The following is a 19,520-nucleotide window of genomic DNA, read 5'->3' as shown; positions in this document are numbered from 1 at the left end:
AAAACTGCAAAACCTCATAATCTGACCACTATAGTATTGAATAGTAACAATCCTTGTGCTTGTGTTGACTCCAAATCCCTGAGTGCAGTTTCTATAGAAACAAAATATGTGGATTTTAGTAGTGGCCATGCAAGTTACATAACAAGAACATCTATTTCTGGCATAGCCAGATGTAATAGTAGTAGTAGCTCCTGTTATGCTGGAAATTTGTAAAAATTTTATTGACATGCATCAATCATAATGATGTACTTAAAGGGACATACAGCCATATTTATTTTGACATTCAATGTGTAAGTTGTGAAAAAAAAACCTGACCCTGGTGCTGAATTTTGACTCAAATTGATTTTCTTCATAACTCGAAAAAAATTAAAAAATTAAAAACTGCATGTAAGTTCTTTATTCTGTCATGCATATAGTGCAGAGCTACCTTCATACATGAGCAATTCCATTTTGGATATTATTAATCTTTCTCCTTGAATTGTGAAACTTTCAGTGTCAGAAGCTGTAACAAGTTTGGTTTTCATTATAGGATGTCAAAATTTAAATCTAATTTTCCTGTAAAATGGCCGTATATCCCTCTAACTACTTACACCAAATGAATATCAACACATTGGTATCATCCCTGAATTGACTTAAAGGGTATATGTACACTCAGAAGATGACCTTGGAAGTAATAAGACACACACTCTGCAATGTAAGGTCAACTTGTAAAACTGTACTGAATATTGTACACTATTCGAACTATGCAAAGGGTGTAAGGCTAATTTTCACATCCGAGTGTCACAATTAAGCCATTTCTAAGTGAAATCCATGCACCTGCTGTGGAAGACATGACCTTAATATTCTACAGGGAGCAGCCCTCGAATTAAGGATCTGCAGGGGCACGGCAACTTTTTTAGGGCAAGTTGAAAATTGCCTTGGATTTTCACTGAAAAGGCAAGGCAGCACGGCAGTTTGTAATATTTCAAGAGGGCATCATGGCAACTGTTGTAAATTTGAGAAAGGCACCATGGCAATTTCTCAAAAGTGAAGAAAACACACACAAACATAGATAGATGATTTTATAACGAAGGGGCAGGGCTGGGGCACCGGCGGCAACTTCATTAGAGGGCACGGCAAGTGACTGCCTTGGGTAAAGGACATATTTTGAGGGCATTACGGCAGTGGGGTGGGCACCCACGGCAAAATGCCATGGGTGCTGTGGGTTAATTCGAGGGCTGACAGAAGGTGTGAATTTCAAATGGGGTTACTTAAACGGGCGACTCCATTTAAAACCTACACCCCTGTTTGAGAGATTCATTCAGCTGATGTCTTATAGGGTTGCATAGATTTCAACTGGAATAGCCCATTATTATACCAATTATTTGTCTGTCAGCATTATACCATCTACAACTGTAATTGTCATAAATTGCATGTGCTTGTGCCCACAGCAAAACCATGCATTAGCTGTTCATATATATAGCGCATTCACATGTTGAAGCAATTGAGCTTGATAAGCAACTGGCATGCATATTCTGTCCATCCATTCTACTCTCAGAATCAATGCCATTGAATCTGAAAGAATGAATATGACCTTGAATTTATATACAAAAACAATTAGTATCATAACAAAAGTTTTCTTGTCCAAATATCTATTGATAATGATCCTAAGACTGAAAACTTCCTGGAGCTTAAATACCAATGGGGTTTTGCTGTGGGCATGCAAATATAATCCACATAATACAGTAACATTTGAAGGGTTCAGATGCAACAATGTGATACACCCAAAAGCTGCAGTGTGTATCTTTCTATTTATATTGTGATTTAATGGAAAGAGCTAACACTGTACTAAACTATACAGGCCATTTTGTATACTGAAGCAGAATCATCCATAACAATACCGTAAAAACTTGATAGTTAGCATATCTGCTTACTAACGAGCGCTTTTAAAACATGCAAACATGAAGTGCACCTTCCACAAAAGTGTAAAGGGTTTTGTGCAAATCATCGATACACATAGTTATATACGAACAAGTAAACCTGCAAATTTGTGTCTCAACTCTACCCCATTAGCTCAGTTAGTAAAGCGCCAGACTTTGGGAGAATTTCATGTTTTAAAAATGCTCAATAGTAAGCACATATGCTAACTATGAAGTTTTTACAGTAGTAATACAAAATGACAGAAGACAGCATGTGGCTATCATGATTGGCACCTGAAATCTTCATTTATACCTGGTTTCAAATCATTTTATAATAACATCTCCTGTGAATTTCCAGGGAATACACACTGAAAATTTCAATCTATGAAGATAAGATTTCCTGTCAATTAAACATATTTCTTCATTTTCATATCTTATTAAATTTTCCTCCAAATCAAGGAATGAGGCTGAATGATCAAGTTGATAATGGGACAACCTTCAATACGGTGTGGGGAAGACCACATTCAGTATCATACTATGCTTAGCCTTCAGCATAGCCTAGTATGGCACTTTGTGGCATGGCCTTTTTTTCATTTCAACCCATGAAATGCTTCAAATTCAAATATGATTTGGAACCAGGTATAACATATAAATAATTCAGAATTATTAGAAAAAATACTCCCCAAACGTTTTTCATGAATAACATATTGCACACTGTACATAGATAATTGTTCTGAAAAAGTTAGGTAAAAGACATTAAGCTTTAAAATTCGATCAAAATAATTAAATCAGTTAGTCCACGCCATTAGACTTGGGTACACAAGAAAACACAGTAAACCTTTGACAACATGGTTGTTGTTTTGGTCATTTTTTTTGTGATGATTGTTCATCCAGCCGCCACTGATCAAGGTGCCCCCGAGTGCAATGGATACTGTTGATGTAACAAATAGTATAATATTATTACATGTATACATATATTATTACTACAAATAGGGCATTCGACATGTACTTGTATCCCATATGAGTATCCGATAAGATTTAGTTTTCCAGATTATTGAACCGCATAAAAAAGTAATTTTAATCATGTAAACAAATTGATATAAAAGTCTAGAAACCTTATTAAGTTGAGTTGTTTTTAAAAGCATATGTGGCATCAGTGTAAGTAATCATCTATATTCTTGCATAAGAACTATGCAGAATCTGAGACAGAAGCGATTTGTTTACAATGTCTATGCTTCATTGACAATGCCAGATCTTTCATTTCCTTCACTTTTAAACACTCAACTCAACAATAATAGAGATTCCCTTCAATAAATAGACAAGTACACGTCAATGGCCCTACAACTAATTCAATGTTATTCAATATTCACACTAACAATCATAAATATTTTAGTGCAGTTACTTTTAGCTGATACCCACCATCTTTCCATATGTTGCAGACAAATGGATCTGATGAGTTCTGGAGGAAGCTGACGACATTGTCATTGAGTGGGTCCATGTTCTTAACCAGCCATTGGGTAGAGCAGTAGTCCACCTGAAGATAAAATAGAAATATCCATAGTATCATATAACAGTCTTTGCTTCAATGGTAGGCTATGGGGGCATATTTCACATACTGACTGTATAATGCTATGGCATGGCAATTTCAGCATTTCTGTCACTTTTACTTGAAAAAAAAATGCGGGGGCGTTTATTAGCGAGAATATGGTAAGCTCAAATTGACCATCAGTAAATAGATGCATTTGTAGGATTGTAGATTACATATTTCAAACATTGACGCGGGAAAGGCAGTGGACCAAGTCACTTGTGTCCAAGCCGTCAGCCCTGATGGAGAAAGGTAAAGTAGTGAGTTACTTTCTCATTGGATTTGACTACCTCAATGTTTGGAAATATCAAATTGACCATGTCTGTCACTTGCAGCACACTCCACAATTACCACTGTCAATTGTAATTTAAAGACAATCCACAACGTGTACATTGTTTCACCACATGTAGTAATGCAACTGAAATTCCCTCCTGGTCTGATAATACCTAATATCTGTATGGTTACTTTTACTGATTAAAAAAAAAGCCAAGTATCAAATTTCTAAAACTTAAAATTAATTTTAATCTCTTTCTTACCTTGCCAGCGTAATGGATGATACTGAAATCAGCATCTTCACGGAAATCTGGCTTCTTGAAATTTGGTTTTTCTATGTGTGTCTTGACCAGTTTCTCTACTAATGTCTTGTCTGTGGCTTTTGGGAACCAACATTCTTCATCAAGCAGGGCTAGCACACCCATTGGCTGTAAGGAGGAAACAAAAATGAAAGGACCAATTAATCATCAATTTAGATAATGTTGATGAACAAAATCAACCTTCTATCATCATCATCATCATTTTGATGAGTTGACCAATCATCATCATGGGTGGAGGCAGCAACTTTTTCATGACTTTTGCGGATCAGGTACCATTGCATGTTTAAAAGCAGCATCCAAGCAGTCAAGCCAATCATGCTTCTTGCCCACTTTTATATATAAACGTTGCTGTTGATTTGTTATCTTCTCTCTCTTACAAAGTTTGTTTCTCTCTCTCTTTCTCTTTGAAAAATAATTGGCCAATCCTTATTAATTCTCTGGAACATCCATGGCTGAAATCTTACCTTCTCAATCAAGTCAATACAAGGCTGAAGATCCAGGCCAAAGTCAATGAACTTCCACTCGATACCCTCTCGTTGATACTCTTCCTGCAATAAGAAAGCAAATCACAGTTACAAAGATACCATTTGTTGGTCAACACAATTGTTCTATAACGACACATTCTTGAGACCAGACACACGCACAAATTTTCTGATGAAAATATGTCCTATCCACAGTATAAACAATGGTCTCTTCTTCAGCAGTCAAGTTATCTGAATCGATAAAGTGTTACACTCCAGTGCATTTAGTGATGCGAGTTCGAGCCCGACATAGGAGCTATCTTGAAATTCCCTGGACAAGGAACCAATTGTCTTTGTTACCCGATATTCAGAAATGTAAAAGGGCTCTTACTGAATTTCCTGACATAGGGACAAGAGGCAGGATGAAGCTCAACAAGAATCACTTGCCCTATATGCAAGTATGATGTAATGAATTGGATGATAATCACCCAGGATTTACCCATGTCATGAACTCAACCCAGGAAGGGGGGCATTCCCGGCACCTGCCTGTATATTGGCACTTTAAAAAAAATTGTTTTTTTAAAGCGCAGTGATTTGTAGTGCGCTACGCACAGGCACAACGCCTAGACGTTGATCCACAAGCCTCAGCACACTTTACAGGGTGTCGCTGACCACTACGGCCCCACATCATTCCATAAACCATTAAACAACAAATCAGGGACTTTGCTGCTTCAAGAGCGCACACCCTAGACATTCCACAAATAACCATCGCAACCAGGATCAGCTCCCCGAGTTTCGTACGGGTTACAACGAGACAAATTAGCAGTAAGTTCGTTGTCCAGAGGAATTTCAAGCTAACTCAATTATTTTCCACGAGAGCGTACTAGTCACCACCAGGGTTTCGAACCCGCAACCTCTCACACCATAGTCGAACGCCTTATCGATTGAGCTAACTTGACTGCTAAATCATAAAATAAACTTTAATCATAAAAATACTCTGTGCACACACATACCTGTTCTAGAATAAACATAGTGTGGTTGAATAGCTGTTGGAGTTTCTCATTGGTATAGTTGATGCACATTTGCTCAAAGGAGTTCATCTGGAAGTCAACAACAGTATTACAATGGTGCATTAAACATTTACAGATTTGGATAACATTAGGCATGCAATATTTCACAATCATATAAAACTTGTGCTTGTTGTCCTCTTCTGTTAGGGCTTGTGAGAAGCATGTGGTATAACCTTACAATAAATAAAATAAAGCCTTGCAAGAGGCAACTGGGGATTTTTTACAATTATCTCTTTATTTATGGTTTAACCAGTTTAGGAATGTGAGCAAACTATTTTAACAACATTCTATTAAACTTAAAAATGCAAATATTTTTTCAGGAAAGAAAAAAAAATGTCTGGAATTTCAAAACTATGGTAGATGTTCTTTTTTACAGTAAAAATTTTTTCCCGCTTGTTTGGTGTAGGCAGTGTAGGCAGTGGACGGCAATCAATCAACTTTTTTTATTTGCATATGGAACTAAAATTGATCAACGTTCAACATCATTGCTTATATGTTGTTATTTCTGATACTGACTGGATTCAAATCTCAATTCAATTTTTGGTTTGATGCACACTTACTTTAAATATTTCAAATCCAGCTATATCCAGGATTCCTATGAATGAAGCTCCTGTGCGTTTGGTGCGGTCCAGAGAACGATTGATGCGGGTCACTATCCATTTGAACAATCTCTCGTAGATCGCTTTGGATAGGGCTTGGGTAGCAAACTCAACCTATAATCAACAAATAGTTGCAAATATCATTAATATATAAAGTACATAACCTTAGAAAGTTACATTTTCAGAGGCTGTATTGAGCAGCAACGTAGCAAAAAAGATTTCTAGTGAAGAACACCGATGCATGAAAACATCCACCAGAAGCTGCTTTACTTTTCCTACGGACTTAACAAAGATAGTAGCGTTTGACTCTGGGATAAGTGGTTTGATTCCAATGGATGGTGAAATACAAAATTATCCAGTCTCTCCATTACTGCATTTCAATCGCCTGACAGCTGCTCTGACAAAGATCTCACAGCCAGTTCCAATGAAGAGTCAGAATACTAAATGATTCGCTGATGTTAACATGTCAAATAAGAAGGGTGATAGGGACAGCAAAGATTCTTACCTGCTCTTGGGTCTGTGCCTTTGTCACAAAGTCTCTGCCTACTTTGAGTTTTGGTTTGAGTAGAGCACGCATCATGTCAGTGACATTCAATCCCAGTAGATGACATAGTTTCTGTAGGACTGCAATGTGAAAGATTCATATAATAATTGATTAGTCCATTAAGTATGATGAAAAACTATTTAGGGTATACCATCAGTCTCCATTATTTTGGTACCAAGTATGACAATCCACTAGGGGTACAATTCCCCTCACTTTTGACTATACAGAGTCTTGAGTTGTTCTTGTCTTAGATGTATATCACAGTTTGTAGAAACTGGCCTAAGTGCTTGACATAGACCAGGGATGGAGGTAGTGTGAGCTGTAACCATCTCCTATTTGGGTCATTTTGAGAGTTCCTACAGGACAATCATTTAAAATAATCAAACAAACCTGTTGTATCTGGCAAGGTAGCTTGGTCTGAACTTCTCTCTTGTTTGAACTTGAGGTTGCCCATCAGAAGGACAGCTGATACTATGAGCATCACGGCTGAAAAACAAAATGAGTTAGATAAAATGTTAGCAACATAATATGAAATAATAATAAACAAACTAAGAAATATTTTATTACATAAAATATCTCTGGATGAGCAAAAGATATGCAGTTATCCTAGAAAAATACGCTGTTACACTACAAACCTTTGTTAACCGATTGTTGTAATTAAAACTTGATGCACAATTATAGGTTAAAAACTGTGTTTTTAAGAAATAAGAATAGATTCCATTTCATCTTGGAGCTTTGGGTAAAGATTAAAACATTGGACTTTGATCAATGCCTGAAAATATAAATATGACTGATCTCTTCCTAACTGTTCACAATGACTCTCTATTGATCATGCCTAATCCATTAATCCATTTAACAGAGAACACCAAGTGTATGTCTAAAAAATTCCTATATGATGCCTGTCTTATCTATTGTATAGTTTATACTTACATCCCATGTCTTCTGGTGAGACACCCATGATGTCAAAAGCTTCAATGGTAGCTTCAAATTCCTGGATGTCATCCACTCCTGTGACGGGAACATGTCCATTGCTGAGGAATTCATAGTCATTAATGTTTTCAAGTAGCCAATCCTCTGAAAAAGGACAAAACAATGAAAAAATTATGATGGAGTTTTTTTAAGGCTTGTATCCAGTGATACGTTTGACTCTGGTTGACCCATGGTTTTTTAACCATTGAATGCATTGTTCAATTGCACCATAACATTTAAGCAATATGTGTCCTGGATGTTGTCACTGTATTACAATCCTGTCATCATCAGCAAATGATGAAAACATTTCTGTCACACAATCTGGAAATTGTGACGCACTGAAACTTTGCTATTCAATAAAGGAAAGGTAAATACAGCATTGGTCATATGCAGCAACTTGCACACAGTATAATTTTGCAAACCCAAGAGCCTAATCCCTATGCTAATCCACATAATCCCCTTGCTAATTTACATTAATGCTTACACTGACCTAATGATCACCATACCTTAAACCTAAACCGTAAAACCACAAAGGTAGTTCTTTAATTATGTAACAAAAATAACTGCCGAGAACATTGGCACAGTCGGCAACAACATAAGCTTGTTTTACCATTTACAATGTTACGACTGTTTGCAAAGCAAATATATACTCCCAAAATCTTACATGCAAACATTCCAAAACCAGTTTCTAACCCTTATGATATATAGATTATTTGCCTAATCAGGAGATACAGTTAGATAGGTGACTCCTGGAATTAAATTATTTCAGGACCACTTGTCTACAACTAGAAATGTTCATGGAGAATGACTTCTCAGCATATAAGGAACATATTTGAAATCACATGTAATACTTTTACATGTATGTTCTATCCAATTACATTTTAAAATCCTTTCATTATCTTCGAATTACATTCATTTTAAACTAATTTGAAATGCTTCAATACATACTTGATCCAATCTTTTAGTTTTATAATATTGAATTGATGACTTTTTTTTCACATGTGCAGATAAGAGGATTACTATAATTTGATCATGTACAAATATTTTTATGATCATGCCTGGAATGCTGTTACTACTACTACTTACAGGAAGTCATATAAAATATTCATAAATTCATATGGCCTCATCATGCTTAATGAAATTACAAGTATTGATGATCCCATTTATCATAAAAATATACCATATACGACGATCAGGTACACGGATAAGTAGCTGGCGATTGCAGCACTTTCTTCTTCTTTTTTTTTCAAAGTGGAAGGATGTCTACCTGTATGCCAGAGACTAAATGGTTAAATTTTGTATTGGTTGGGTTGTCTGGACCGACATTTTTTTAAACTTTTGATAGAACAGCCCTAGAGATGCTTCAAATGTGTTTATTAACTTCTTCAAATCCACCATCCAATTCAAAAGCCACAACTTTCAATTACCGTACTGACGCGAGTATAGTCCCACCCTTTTTTGGGGTGAAAAATGACCGAAAATGGGGGGTGGGACTTTACACGAGGATTTGCTAGTTAACAAGGTGCATTTTTAAGCTTTCAAAACAGTGAATACACGTCAAGGTGTCCGATATTCGGCACCAGAAGCTTTAAAAAGTAGTCTCACTTCCAGTTGTAAAAAACTCATATTTTTGGGTGGGATTTTAGCCTTACCTTCACTAAATAGAATGTTGGGAATATTGTTAATAAAATATGTCAATTTCTTTGAAAGAAATGACATGCAAACTATCATTTTTAATTTATTTTACGCCTATACTCTGACACAAGGTCGATCTTTCCACATGTTATTTTCTAACTGTGGAGGCGGCCATCTTGAATCTTGAATCCTTGTTCACGGCCGTAGAGTTTATTTTCACTAAATTGGACTTCATTTTCTCACATCAAAATCCTTCAAATATTCCAAAATAATGTTTTCATGTATCCATGATTTATGTAGAGCATTTTAAATATTTAGGATTGATTTTTGACAGCAAATATGAGACTGACAATAAATACAATCAGCGAAAGAGGTTTGATTGGACTGAGCATGCTGAGTGGCTTCTACATGTAAACAAAAACAAAACAACTGATTCAGTTTCCATTTTTCCAGCGAGAGTTTTGTGAAAGCTTGATGTTTTGTTGAATTTTTATCATCTTTACAATAATATGTGAACTATTTTGAGGATATTTCAAGGTAAATTAATAATCTAGCAATGAAAATTAAGCTCCATTTTAGTCACAAAAATAATTTTGAGGTCATTTTGCAAATGAAGTTGTATGATTTGGGTTGTCAAATTCGAACCATTCTGTTAAAAATTGGCAGTGGGACTTTACTCGGGGAAATAATAAATTCTGAAATTTCCCCAAATATTAGGGTGGGACTATACTCGAAGGTGGGCTTATACTCGCGTCAGTACGGTACTCTCTTAAATCAGGGAAGCTTAGACTTTTGTTTGAAAAAATATCACCCATAGAGTATTGTGAATCTATCAATAGCTCTCAATATCTAAGCGGCTCTTGTTTATATTTTGTATACATTTGCTATGGAGCAAGCAGATATACTGCAATGCATGATGGGATACTCCTTTCAGCTGCTGTGGGACTAAGCAAATGGTAAGTGAAAATTTGGATAAAATAATTAGGTCTAATTCTGCACTGATTGTCCAAAGTGACAAAACATGAACAACAACAAAGTCTTGAACAATGTCCAGTGTCAACAGCCCTAAAGAAGAACAACTTTGTTGATTTGTGCCTCTGGTGAAATAAAGCTTCCTATCTTTAATCCTATCATTAGAATACTAATTATCAAGATCATACTGAGATAACAAAACATGAACTTCAAAGTCTGCTTTACAGCATGTAAAGGATAACATTGTTATAAGGATGTGGTCTTTGAGCAGAATACCTGGGAGATCTGTATGAACTGTACTTTCATATGTGACTGGACCTACATTTTTAGTATATTAAATAAGTGAGAGAAATTAATTCATGTACTTACTACACCCAACCACCACCTTTCACTGACTAATCAGCAATAATATTCATTTTTCTTCCATTTTTGGACAGTTATGACTGAACCCAAGGTAAGCCAGGAAGGAAGTGTAGGTGCTAAATGCTCCAGGGTATTCAACCTGCACTCTGACTGTGTGTGCATTATATCAACAAGCTATGTATTTTACCTGATGTAATGGCGTGTACATCTACTACATTCCATTGAAATACTGTATCATGACAAGTAAAACCACCAAACCTTTACAACAGTGGGCGTGTCCAACAAATGTAATGACTTAAACTAGAACTATCTGTGTTCCAGATCCTCCCCTTTGTATACAGGCACACTCACACCAGTACTCATACACACCGGAAGGATAAAACTGAAATATCCACAATAAACTAGTTACACAAGATTAGTCAAAGAAGAGTTTTGACTTTACGCTTCCAGGTTGTTGTTTTTTGGAACAGGGATATGAAAAGATTTATTTTATGATATCTGAAACACATCTCATTCATAACTAAACAATTGAGCACATAATAGTACCACAAAACCACATTCAATAAACCAAGCCCAAATCAATGTAAGGTTACTGTCAATGTCAACTATTGTTAGTATTAGCTGATCCAAAAATATGTGATTCAACCACAAAATAGGAAGTCCATGGCAACATTCAAACATGTTTCACCACTGTGTGACGTAAGTAGGTTTAGAACTTTAAGCTACATTAAATTTTTGAAATAAGAATAAATCAAGGACAATTAAACCAAATGTTGGACTAATAATGACTGCTTTTGCATGGTAACCAATTTTGTGACATAAAAAAAGTTAATGGCTTTTTGCATGGTAACCAATTCTGTGACTAAAAGTTAATGGCCTTGTACAACAATCTATCTTTTTTTATTTCTCTTGAAATGAATTAAAGATGATAATAACAAATGCAAGGTCATGTAGCATTTCATAACAATGCCACTTTTCTTGTCTACAAACTTTTGTCAAATACCTTGTGAACAATATCTGGTATTTGCAATTGATTCACTTTACTACAATTGCAGAAGTCAAATATGAATTGCTATTTTGCGCACAGGTCACTTTTTTTTTGGTGTTAATTTGGTTATGAAACAATTGCTGTTTTGATTTAGCACATGCAACAAATTTAAAGTTTAACACTGTGTTAAATTTGGTTCATACTCAAATTGACTCATTTAATTCACTCTGACATAACACTGATGTAACACTCTGCTTGCAGTATTTCATAAAGGTTCATTCTTGAGATGGGTGTTTGAAGTATGATGACATTTCTAAATGCAAGATTGATCAATGCATTACCTGCCAGCTACTTCAATTGTGTGCATGTACACAATACAGTTGCACCTAAACAATTATGCAAAAAATTCACTGGGAAATGTGATGATGTTAAAGCCCAATGCATATTAACTGTAGAGAGGGAGGGAAATGTGTATGTTTCATTTAGTTGAAAAGTTGGTACTTGTCAGCTTCCCTTCCTCCTCCCTCCTATGTTGGAATGGACATAAATCATCTTCTACTCCCTTTCACATTTCCAAGCATAATTGTAGAACCTGAGAGTAACATTTATAATTTAAGAGATTGGAAGCATGCACTTGGCTTCGTTGAACATCACATTCCTAGTGTACAGAAATATTTTTAAGACGATATGAAACGTTTACGGCTCAAGCGCAAAAGTCGCCTAGCACTTCCATGATCTAAAGTTCACACATCGTTAATGTTACTTGATGCCAGTAGTGCCCGCTTAGCTATCAACATTATCACAATCCGAGGGGATCAGGAAAATGATTGATACACAATAAAAGGCTTGCTTCCAATCTCTTTAGTTATAGGTAGTAGAATTCTGCAGCATTTCATTGATCCCACACTACACTTACTCTTCTGTTCATCGGTGGATCCATGCAATAGCTGATAGAAGATGTGGAAGGTCCTCTCTGTGTCTGCCTGACGTACAACACGGGCTTTCTCAAGAAGATCTGCACAGTAATTCTGGTTAAGGTAAACTCACAAAGCACATGTTCTAATTTGTATTTAATCCTGCATAAGTGGGACTCTTACATTTAAATGTGTATTGACCGTTTCATTTTCGTGAGCATGGTGGCACAAGAGAATTCAACTCATGATCGGTTCGAATCCTAGTAGTGCCATTATGCTATGCACTTAGGGAAGCGCTTCACTCTTTCCACCCTGATGTGTAAGTGGGTAACTGCATATGATGGAAAGTTAAAACACTTATTTGGCCCCACTTACACTACAGGGAAGAAGATTTGAGAATTTTAGCCTATGAGCATTGTTCCAGCATGACTTCAGGCCAAAAAAATAAAGCATATTTCAAAGCTGTTGCTTTATAAGCATTTGTTGGTAGAACTCTTTAAATTAGTGAAAACATTTCACCTTGTGTATAAGAATATAAGCTTTGAATTGAAAGTTCAAAGCATCTCAAGCTTATTTTGACTGAGTTTGAGAAAAAGGGGGGAAAGAAAAGCATTCCACATTGATTTCAAAATCTTTGCATGCTTTGAGACTTAATATTGTTTTTTTAGTTTGTATGCAAGTTTCAACATTCATAGTTTCAGTGCATTTATTCATTTTTCATATTTACTGATTTTCTGAAACATGATCCTATTCATTTATTACATTATTTTTTTCATTGCTGTCAAAATTGTCTACATTCAGGGAAGTTTTGGCAATAATCCATTAACTTTGCAATGAAAGATAAAAATAGAAAGCAACTTGAGTCACTGAAATGAGCATTTACCCAACAGGGGGTTTCTTCACTACCATTATTCCTCAAACGTAATGCATGTTGAATGTAACTTTGCATCAGATTTTCAAAGCCGCAACACTCCACAAAAAAAAAAGTTAGCCAAAAATACCATGGAGTAAAACTTGCCTTGGATGTTATCCCTGTAGGGGTTTGACCCACAGAGTGACACACATTCCAACATGTAAATGGCTTGCTAAATAAAGAATTGTTCCTTTTTGACAAACTTCCATAAGGTTATCAACAATCTATTTACTTAGTCATACAAAACCTTCTTTATTCCATGTTTTCAATAAAATATTGGCACACTGAATCGCAAAGATCAGCACGGTTCGATTGGCAATGCAGAAAAAAAATTAAAGTTGGTTTTCAAACATTCTTGTTTTGCCTTTTTTGATAGTTTTAGGAAGTATTGAAGCAGAGTGACAAATGTGTAAACCTCCTGTGGGTTTCCATTAGCCTTATAACATTATTGCACTTGTTTCATGGTGTGGCAGAGATTTGCAACAGAATTTTAAATCTGCTAATGTTGGATCCTCGTAGGCGTTTTATTGCATACTGGCACCTACGCACCTGTCAATGTTTAGATGCCGGGTTTGAGTTAGATTCTGGGATGGGTACAGTAAAAAATCCTTAAATATCTTTCAATTTGAAGTTGTGTAGTTGGTGTCAAACTTGTGGTATTATAATTTTCTATTTTAATTCCACAGGCTTTGAGTCTTAAATCACATTTAAGCATAATCACACTCCTCATTCACAAAATAGCACTCCTCACAAGTTTGAGGAGTGCTATTTATCACACTCCTTAATTTTTTTAAACTCAAAGCCTGATTCCACATGGAGGAAGGTGTTTTTGATACATATTCATACCAATTAAGGCAAATAGTTTCAATAAGATCCGTTTCACTTTAAACAACTCAAATGTAACCAATGAGTAAAATCATGATTACCTTTTTTGTTCTAAGCAAAGAAATCAACTGGAAGAATCTCTATATAGGTGTATGCAAAATGACAGCGGAAATCTGCTTTATTGGATTGTCATACGGGGACTGAAATATTGTTCCTCAGAGCTACAGGAGTGAAAGACAGAGGCTGTAACAAGAGGAGGAAAAGTGATCCGACATGGGAATCAAACCCAGGACCTCTTGTCTACAAGACTTGCACTTTCACCACTTGGAACTTTTCCTTTCTTCTTTAAAACCTGTTACGGTGGAACAACTATTGAAACCTTATAAGTATATGTTTTATTATATGCGAGGTACTTATTGAAACTTTTTACACCTCGTATTTTGTATGATGTGTCCTTGGTGTCCAGGAAGGATGATTATACCATTGCAGTGTCCTGTCCTATAAACCACTAGCCTCTTCCTTCCTATATCCTGTGTATGCACCTGTCAACCCAGTGCATTAAAACACCCATTGTCTTATCCATAGTATTGGAAGTAAGCTATGTCAGTCTACAGACAACACCTAGTTTTGTTAGAAAATAAATACTAAAATCCACAGATACTCTGGGGGAAACACCTGAAAATTTTAAACCTTCTCTTTACATTTATAAACTAACTTTCTGTGCAAAGTAAGGCAGGAGAGGGAAAGAAACTCTTGAACTATTAAAAAAAAAACCTGATAAGTCTTCACCGAAAAATTCATTAGTGATATTTTAGCAGCCTGGTAAAGCAGGCCATTTATGGTTATTCTAAGCAAATAACAGTCAGTATTGTCTTGACCTTTGACCAAGCTGACCTGGGAGTTCTATTCATGGTAAACAGTTGTCTGCCCATCTTTATGTGAGTAAACATGGAATACCTAGTTAAATACACAAAGTTACAATATCAACATGTTCTGTGCCAATACAATTAATAGTATACATTGTAATTATGGTGCATTCTTTGGACTTCCAGGGCTAATAGTGGGAGATTTAAGGTTCCAATTAGAGTTTCTTTCACTGTTTCAGAGACATCATTCAACTGAATGTGCATTCTTGGTAAAAGCTCTGTATAATCTGCATTTTAGAGTGATGCTGGGGCATAATACCAGCATCACACAATGGAGTATACATTGGGCTTAAGCTTTGATCTCACAGCTTTGGAATGTTAATTATTTTCCTTAACTGCACTATGTATCATTGGATGTGGAAGCTTACCTCTTTTTCCACTCATTCCCTTCTGCACATTACCAGATGACTCTTTGTATACCTGGACTGGAGAAAGGCAACCAGTGCCTAGTACCAGCTTACCAAGGTGTGGCTGTGTTAATGCAGCTATATTCTACCTAGTCAAATTACCTTCTAGATTTCACATCACCAAATAATGTCTCTTGTGGGACAATATTAAAAACCAAAAAAATTGTGCAGATTTTGGGAAAAATTTGTGCCAGGTAATAAATGTAGGCTTGATCTAAGCATCTGCCAAGATTGGAAAAGATTCTGGGCTTTTAATCAGATTTTTCATGTATTTCTCAAACCGGCTGCTTCTAGGTAAAATCACAAGTGCTTCTATTTTGAAAATTGGGTGAAAAAAGTGTATTGCATTCGTGGTCCGGTAGCTCGAAAATTCAATGGTCACCAATATATCTAATTTAGTTTGTTTACTTGCTTGCTTGTTTGTTTGTCAGTCAGGAAAACATCACTTTGAAAAATTGAGTCATTTCGTAAGGTAGGTAGAGCCATTTGAATAGAGGCCATTTTGTACACAAAGTATAGGGAAATTTATTACTATTGTGCACCCTCTATATGCTTACTGTTTCATAATGACAAAAGGATACAAGTTTCAATGCTGGCCCCAGAGATGTAGCCGGATGTGTCAAAGTTGATGCGAATGAATTTGCCCTGGAATTGAAAGGGAAAAAATGCAATATGTGTGGGTTAGTTGTCACTGGTTCTGATGATGATATTTACAAAGATTTATTTGATTAAGATTCAGTTTTGGTTGCATATTGTCATTTCCTTTTCCAGTGTGCATAATTCATTATAATGCAAGTATTCTATAATATAGGGTATTCTATAATGGTTGCCTTAGTAGTTTGGGTTTACAAAATGTATACAGTCAGAATAGGGACAACAGATACTTATCAATTGGGTTAGTTCTTGAGTTCAATGATTCTTCAAGTGGTCCCTGTTTTGTAAACCATTGAAAGCAATGAATTTCAGGCCTGCACAAGCACAAAATTACCAATTCAAGGTAGAAACCATTCAGTTATATCTAATTTCCAAAGAAAAAAAATGCTTTTTTTTTCATGACACCGCAAAATTATTAGGGCCTGGTTATAAGCAGGCTTCAAAATAAACACAAGCCAAGTGCGAATATCCCTGGTTACCATGGAAATCTTTGTGACCAGAGGTAACGTTTTGTTGACTATTATTGCCCTTGGTTATTTATAACATTGGGATCATCTTCAGAACCGCATCATTCATTTTTGCCCTGCATTCACCTAGGCTAGGTCGGTATGATATTGCTTATTTGAAAACAATGATACATGCACCAGGGATAATCTTTGACAAAAGGTTGCTCTTCTTTCTGAAGATCTTATTTTGATCTGTTTTATAAGGTACTTACAAATCGAGATGAGTTGTCATTCTTGACTGTCTTTGCGTTGCCAAATGATTCTAAGATAGGATTGGCCTGTAGTAGCTGAGCTTCCAATTCGCCCTGTCAATACAAACACATTACAACACACATTAGTATTTAGCAAACTGAATCATAAATTAAAGCAGCTGGGATCATACAGTTGGGAGCACTTTCTGGGTAAGATGGTTCCATGTTTGAGTAACAGCACTTTTCATTGTTATGAAAATTGTTTCCATTGCTAGAATTGCACAATTTGTTTGATGTACTGTGAAATTACATCAACATGTCAAAGCTATTTAATGTCAATTTCCATTGTTTGGGTTCTCGCACATAGTTGGGGCGGGGTGGGGTGGGTGGGTTTTGGTCTTAGATAACTATTTGCACACCTTAAAATCACAAGCAAATACAAATAAACTTGAAGCTGTGAGAAAGACTGATGCTAATCTGCTGGACTTATATGCATATATCAGTTGGAAGGTATTTTGCATAAAAATCTCCAAATTTCAAGGTTTTCTCATTAAATAGAAACCCTTTTGATACACATGATTTCCTTTTCAAGTCAGTTCATATTGGGCATTATCCTCCATAACTGTCTCAGAATAAAACACATTCATAAGAGAAGAATAATCTTCATTACTTTCTTCTCCAGCAGTTTATGTTCTTAAATTAAGCAATAGTTTCTCAAAACTTCAAGTGAATATACAAACCACAAAAGGAAAAAATAATATATATACAAAATGTGAAAAAAGTAATTGAGAAAAATCACACATAAATGATTTTCTTAGAAAATGTCAAAATCCTCACACTGTATGTATCATTCAATGTTATTGAATTGATAGAAAATGTTTTGATGATACGTACATCAAAACTTGTTAGACAAACTTGAAGTTGGTGATCTTGCTATCAGCAAAATGATATCTTTCACACATTTGACGAAAAAGGTAAACAAAAGGGGAACAAAGCTGGAGACATATAGCATGGGTATAAATAAATAAATGTCGGTGATTTAACGTGCGCTACACCTAAGTACCAGCACACTTCAACAATTATTCCGCTGCCATTAGGATATATCAGAATCATTTCCGCTTCCACAAGTCCGCAACTGATGCGCAGGTACTCTCAGCTGACTTAGATTGTGATTACCCCAGCAGCTCCCCATTTTACACCTGGGTGGAGTGAAGCAATTGGGAATTAAGCCGTCTTGCCCAAGGACGCAACACACTGGCCGCGATGGGGGTTAGAACCCACAACCTTTCGATTATGAAGCTCGCGCCCTAACCATTGGACCACCGTGCTCCCCATGAAGAGGTATGTGAGGAATTTGACTGGGAATACAACTTCAACAACTTTTAGTAATAATAAATTTCACCAAATATACCGTAATATGATATAAAGATTATCACCAGTCATTAAACTTTAAACATTTTAAGGTATTAGGAAAAACACTTGCAACGGGCACATACAAAGCAACTCCTTTTGAAGACAATAATAATGAAAGTTGATTTCAACACAAAGGATAGAATAGAAACAACTGCAGAGAAAAAACAGCTTCTACTTTACTAAAATGCTCATGGAATAGAGCAGACTTTACTTTGTGACAGTATGAAGCAAAATTAGAACATCTTCCTGAACTTCTGAACGTCAGTTACACCAAGCATTAAAATACTCTTGAATGGTAACATGTCTGTAGCCTGATATTTTTGCATTCATCTTGCAGTTCAACACACTGCTGTTTTTTGTTCTTTGTGGAAATCTTCAGATAGCAGGCAAGATTTAGTGCTCAAATTATTTTCTTCTTCTTGATGTTTCAACAGTAACATGTATGCTTATAATAATAATAACAACACCAAAGCTCAAAGTTCTGGTCTTTAGTGTATCTTCACCACCTGCTATTGAGTTCTTGAATCGTTTGGCAGATTCAAGCTATTCAACAAGGACAACAATGCTTCTTTTGCTTGATTCAGTCACAAATTTACAAAATACAACTAAACCTACTATACTAACAAAGCAGCATATAAGAAAGAAAGCATTGAAAAAGCACTATCTCATCAAGTAACTCCATGGCTCGTTCATCACACAAAACAATGAGTGATTTTTTCACTCCAAATTTACACCTGTTGCCAAAAGTTGGAACTTTTTGTCCGAAGTTGCTATCTTTTTAAAGTTTAGACACATTTCGACAAAGCGAGGGAAGGAGTTTGATTTTCTTTTTGTGCATTAATTAAGAATATGATCCCTTCTCCAAGATGTAAGATCCAATAGATTTAGGGGTTGTTTACTCACTGTAATAACAGACACATTTCACTACTCAAGTTGACAAGTACTTTCATGGTCGACGCCATTTTATCTTGTGACCTTTGTTGTAACCCTAGCAACCAAATAGATGGCGCTATACTGTTTACTCTCAGAGGGGTTGGTAAGCTTGAACATTACATCTCTCCCCTTTTTAGATAAAAGTCACTTTGCTTATTGTA

General features: G+C 35.9%; 1 protein-coding gene across 1 annotated transcript in view; it reads right to left on the bottom strand.

The window, feature by feature from the left end:
- Positions 1 to 19,520, bottom strand: part of LOC140151403 (myosin-10-like) — a 116,866-nt gene that overhangs the window by 31,795 nt on the left and 65,551 nt on the right. Inside the window, 12 exon segments of the mRNA XM_072173730.1 lie at positions 2,737 to 2,829; positions 3,318 to 3,432; positions 4,020 to 4,184; positions 4,541 to 4,624; positions 5,551 to 5,637; positions 6,168 to 6,320; positions 6,712 to 6,830; positions 7,141 to 7,236; positions 7,681 to 7,824; positions 12,594 to 12,692; positions 16,244 to 16,307; positions 17,035 to 17,127. Of these exon segments, the coding sequence (XP_072029831.1) occupies positions 2,737 to 2,829; positions 3,318 to 3,432; positions 4,020 to 4,184; positions 4,541 to 4,624; positions 5,551 to 5,637; positions 6,168 to 6,320; positions 6,712 to 6,830; positions 7,141 to 7,236; positions 7,681 to 7,824; positions 12,594 to 12,692; positions 16,244 to 16,307; positions 17,035 to 17,127 (1,312 nt within the window).

This window comes from Amphiura filiformis, chromosome 4 (genome assembly GCF_039555335.1).
Source record: "Amphiura filiformis chromosome 4, Afil_fr2py, whole genome shotgun sequence".
Classification (NCBI taxonomy): domain Eukaryota; kingdom Metazoa; phylum Echinodermata; class Ophiuroidea; order Amphilepidida; family Amphiuridae; genus Amphiura; species Amphiura filiformis.
This window is presented reverse-complemented; position numbering and strand designations above follow the sequence as displayed.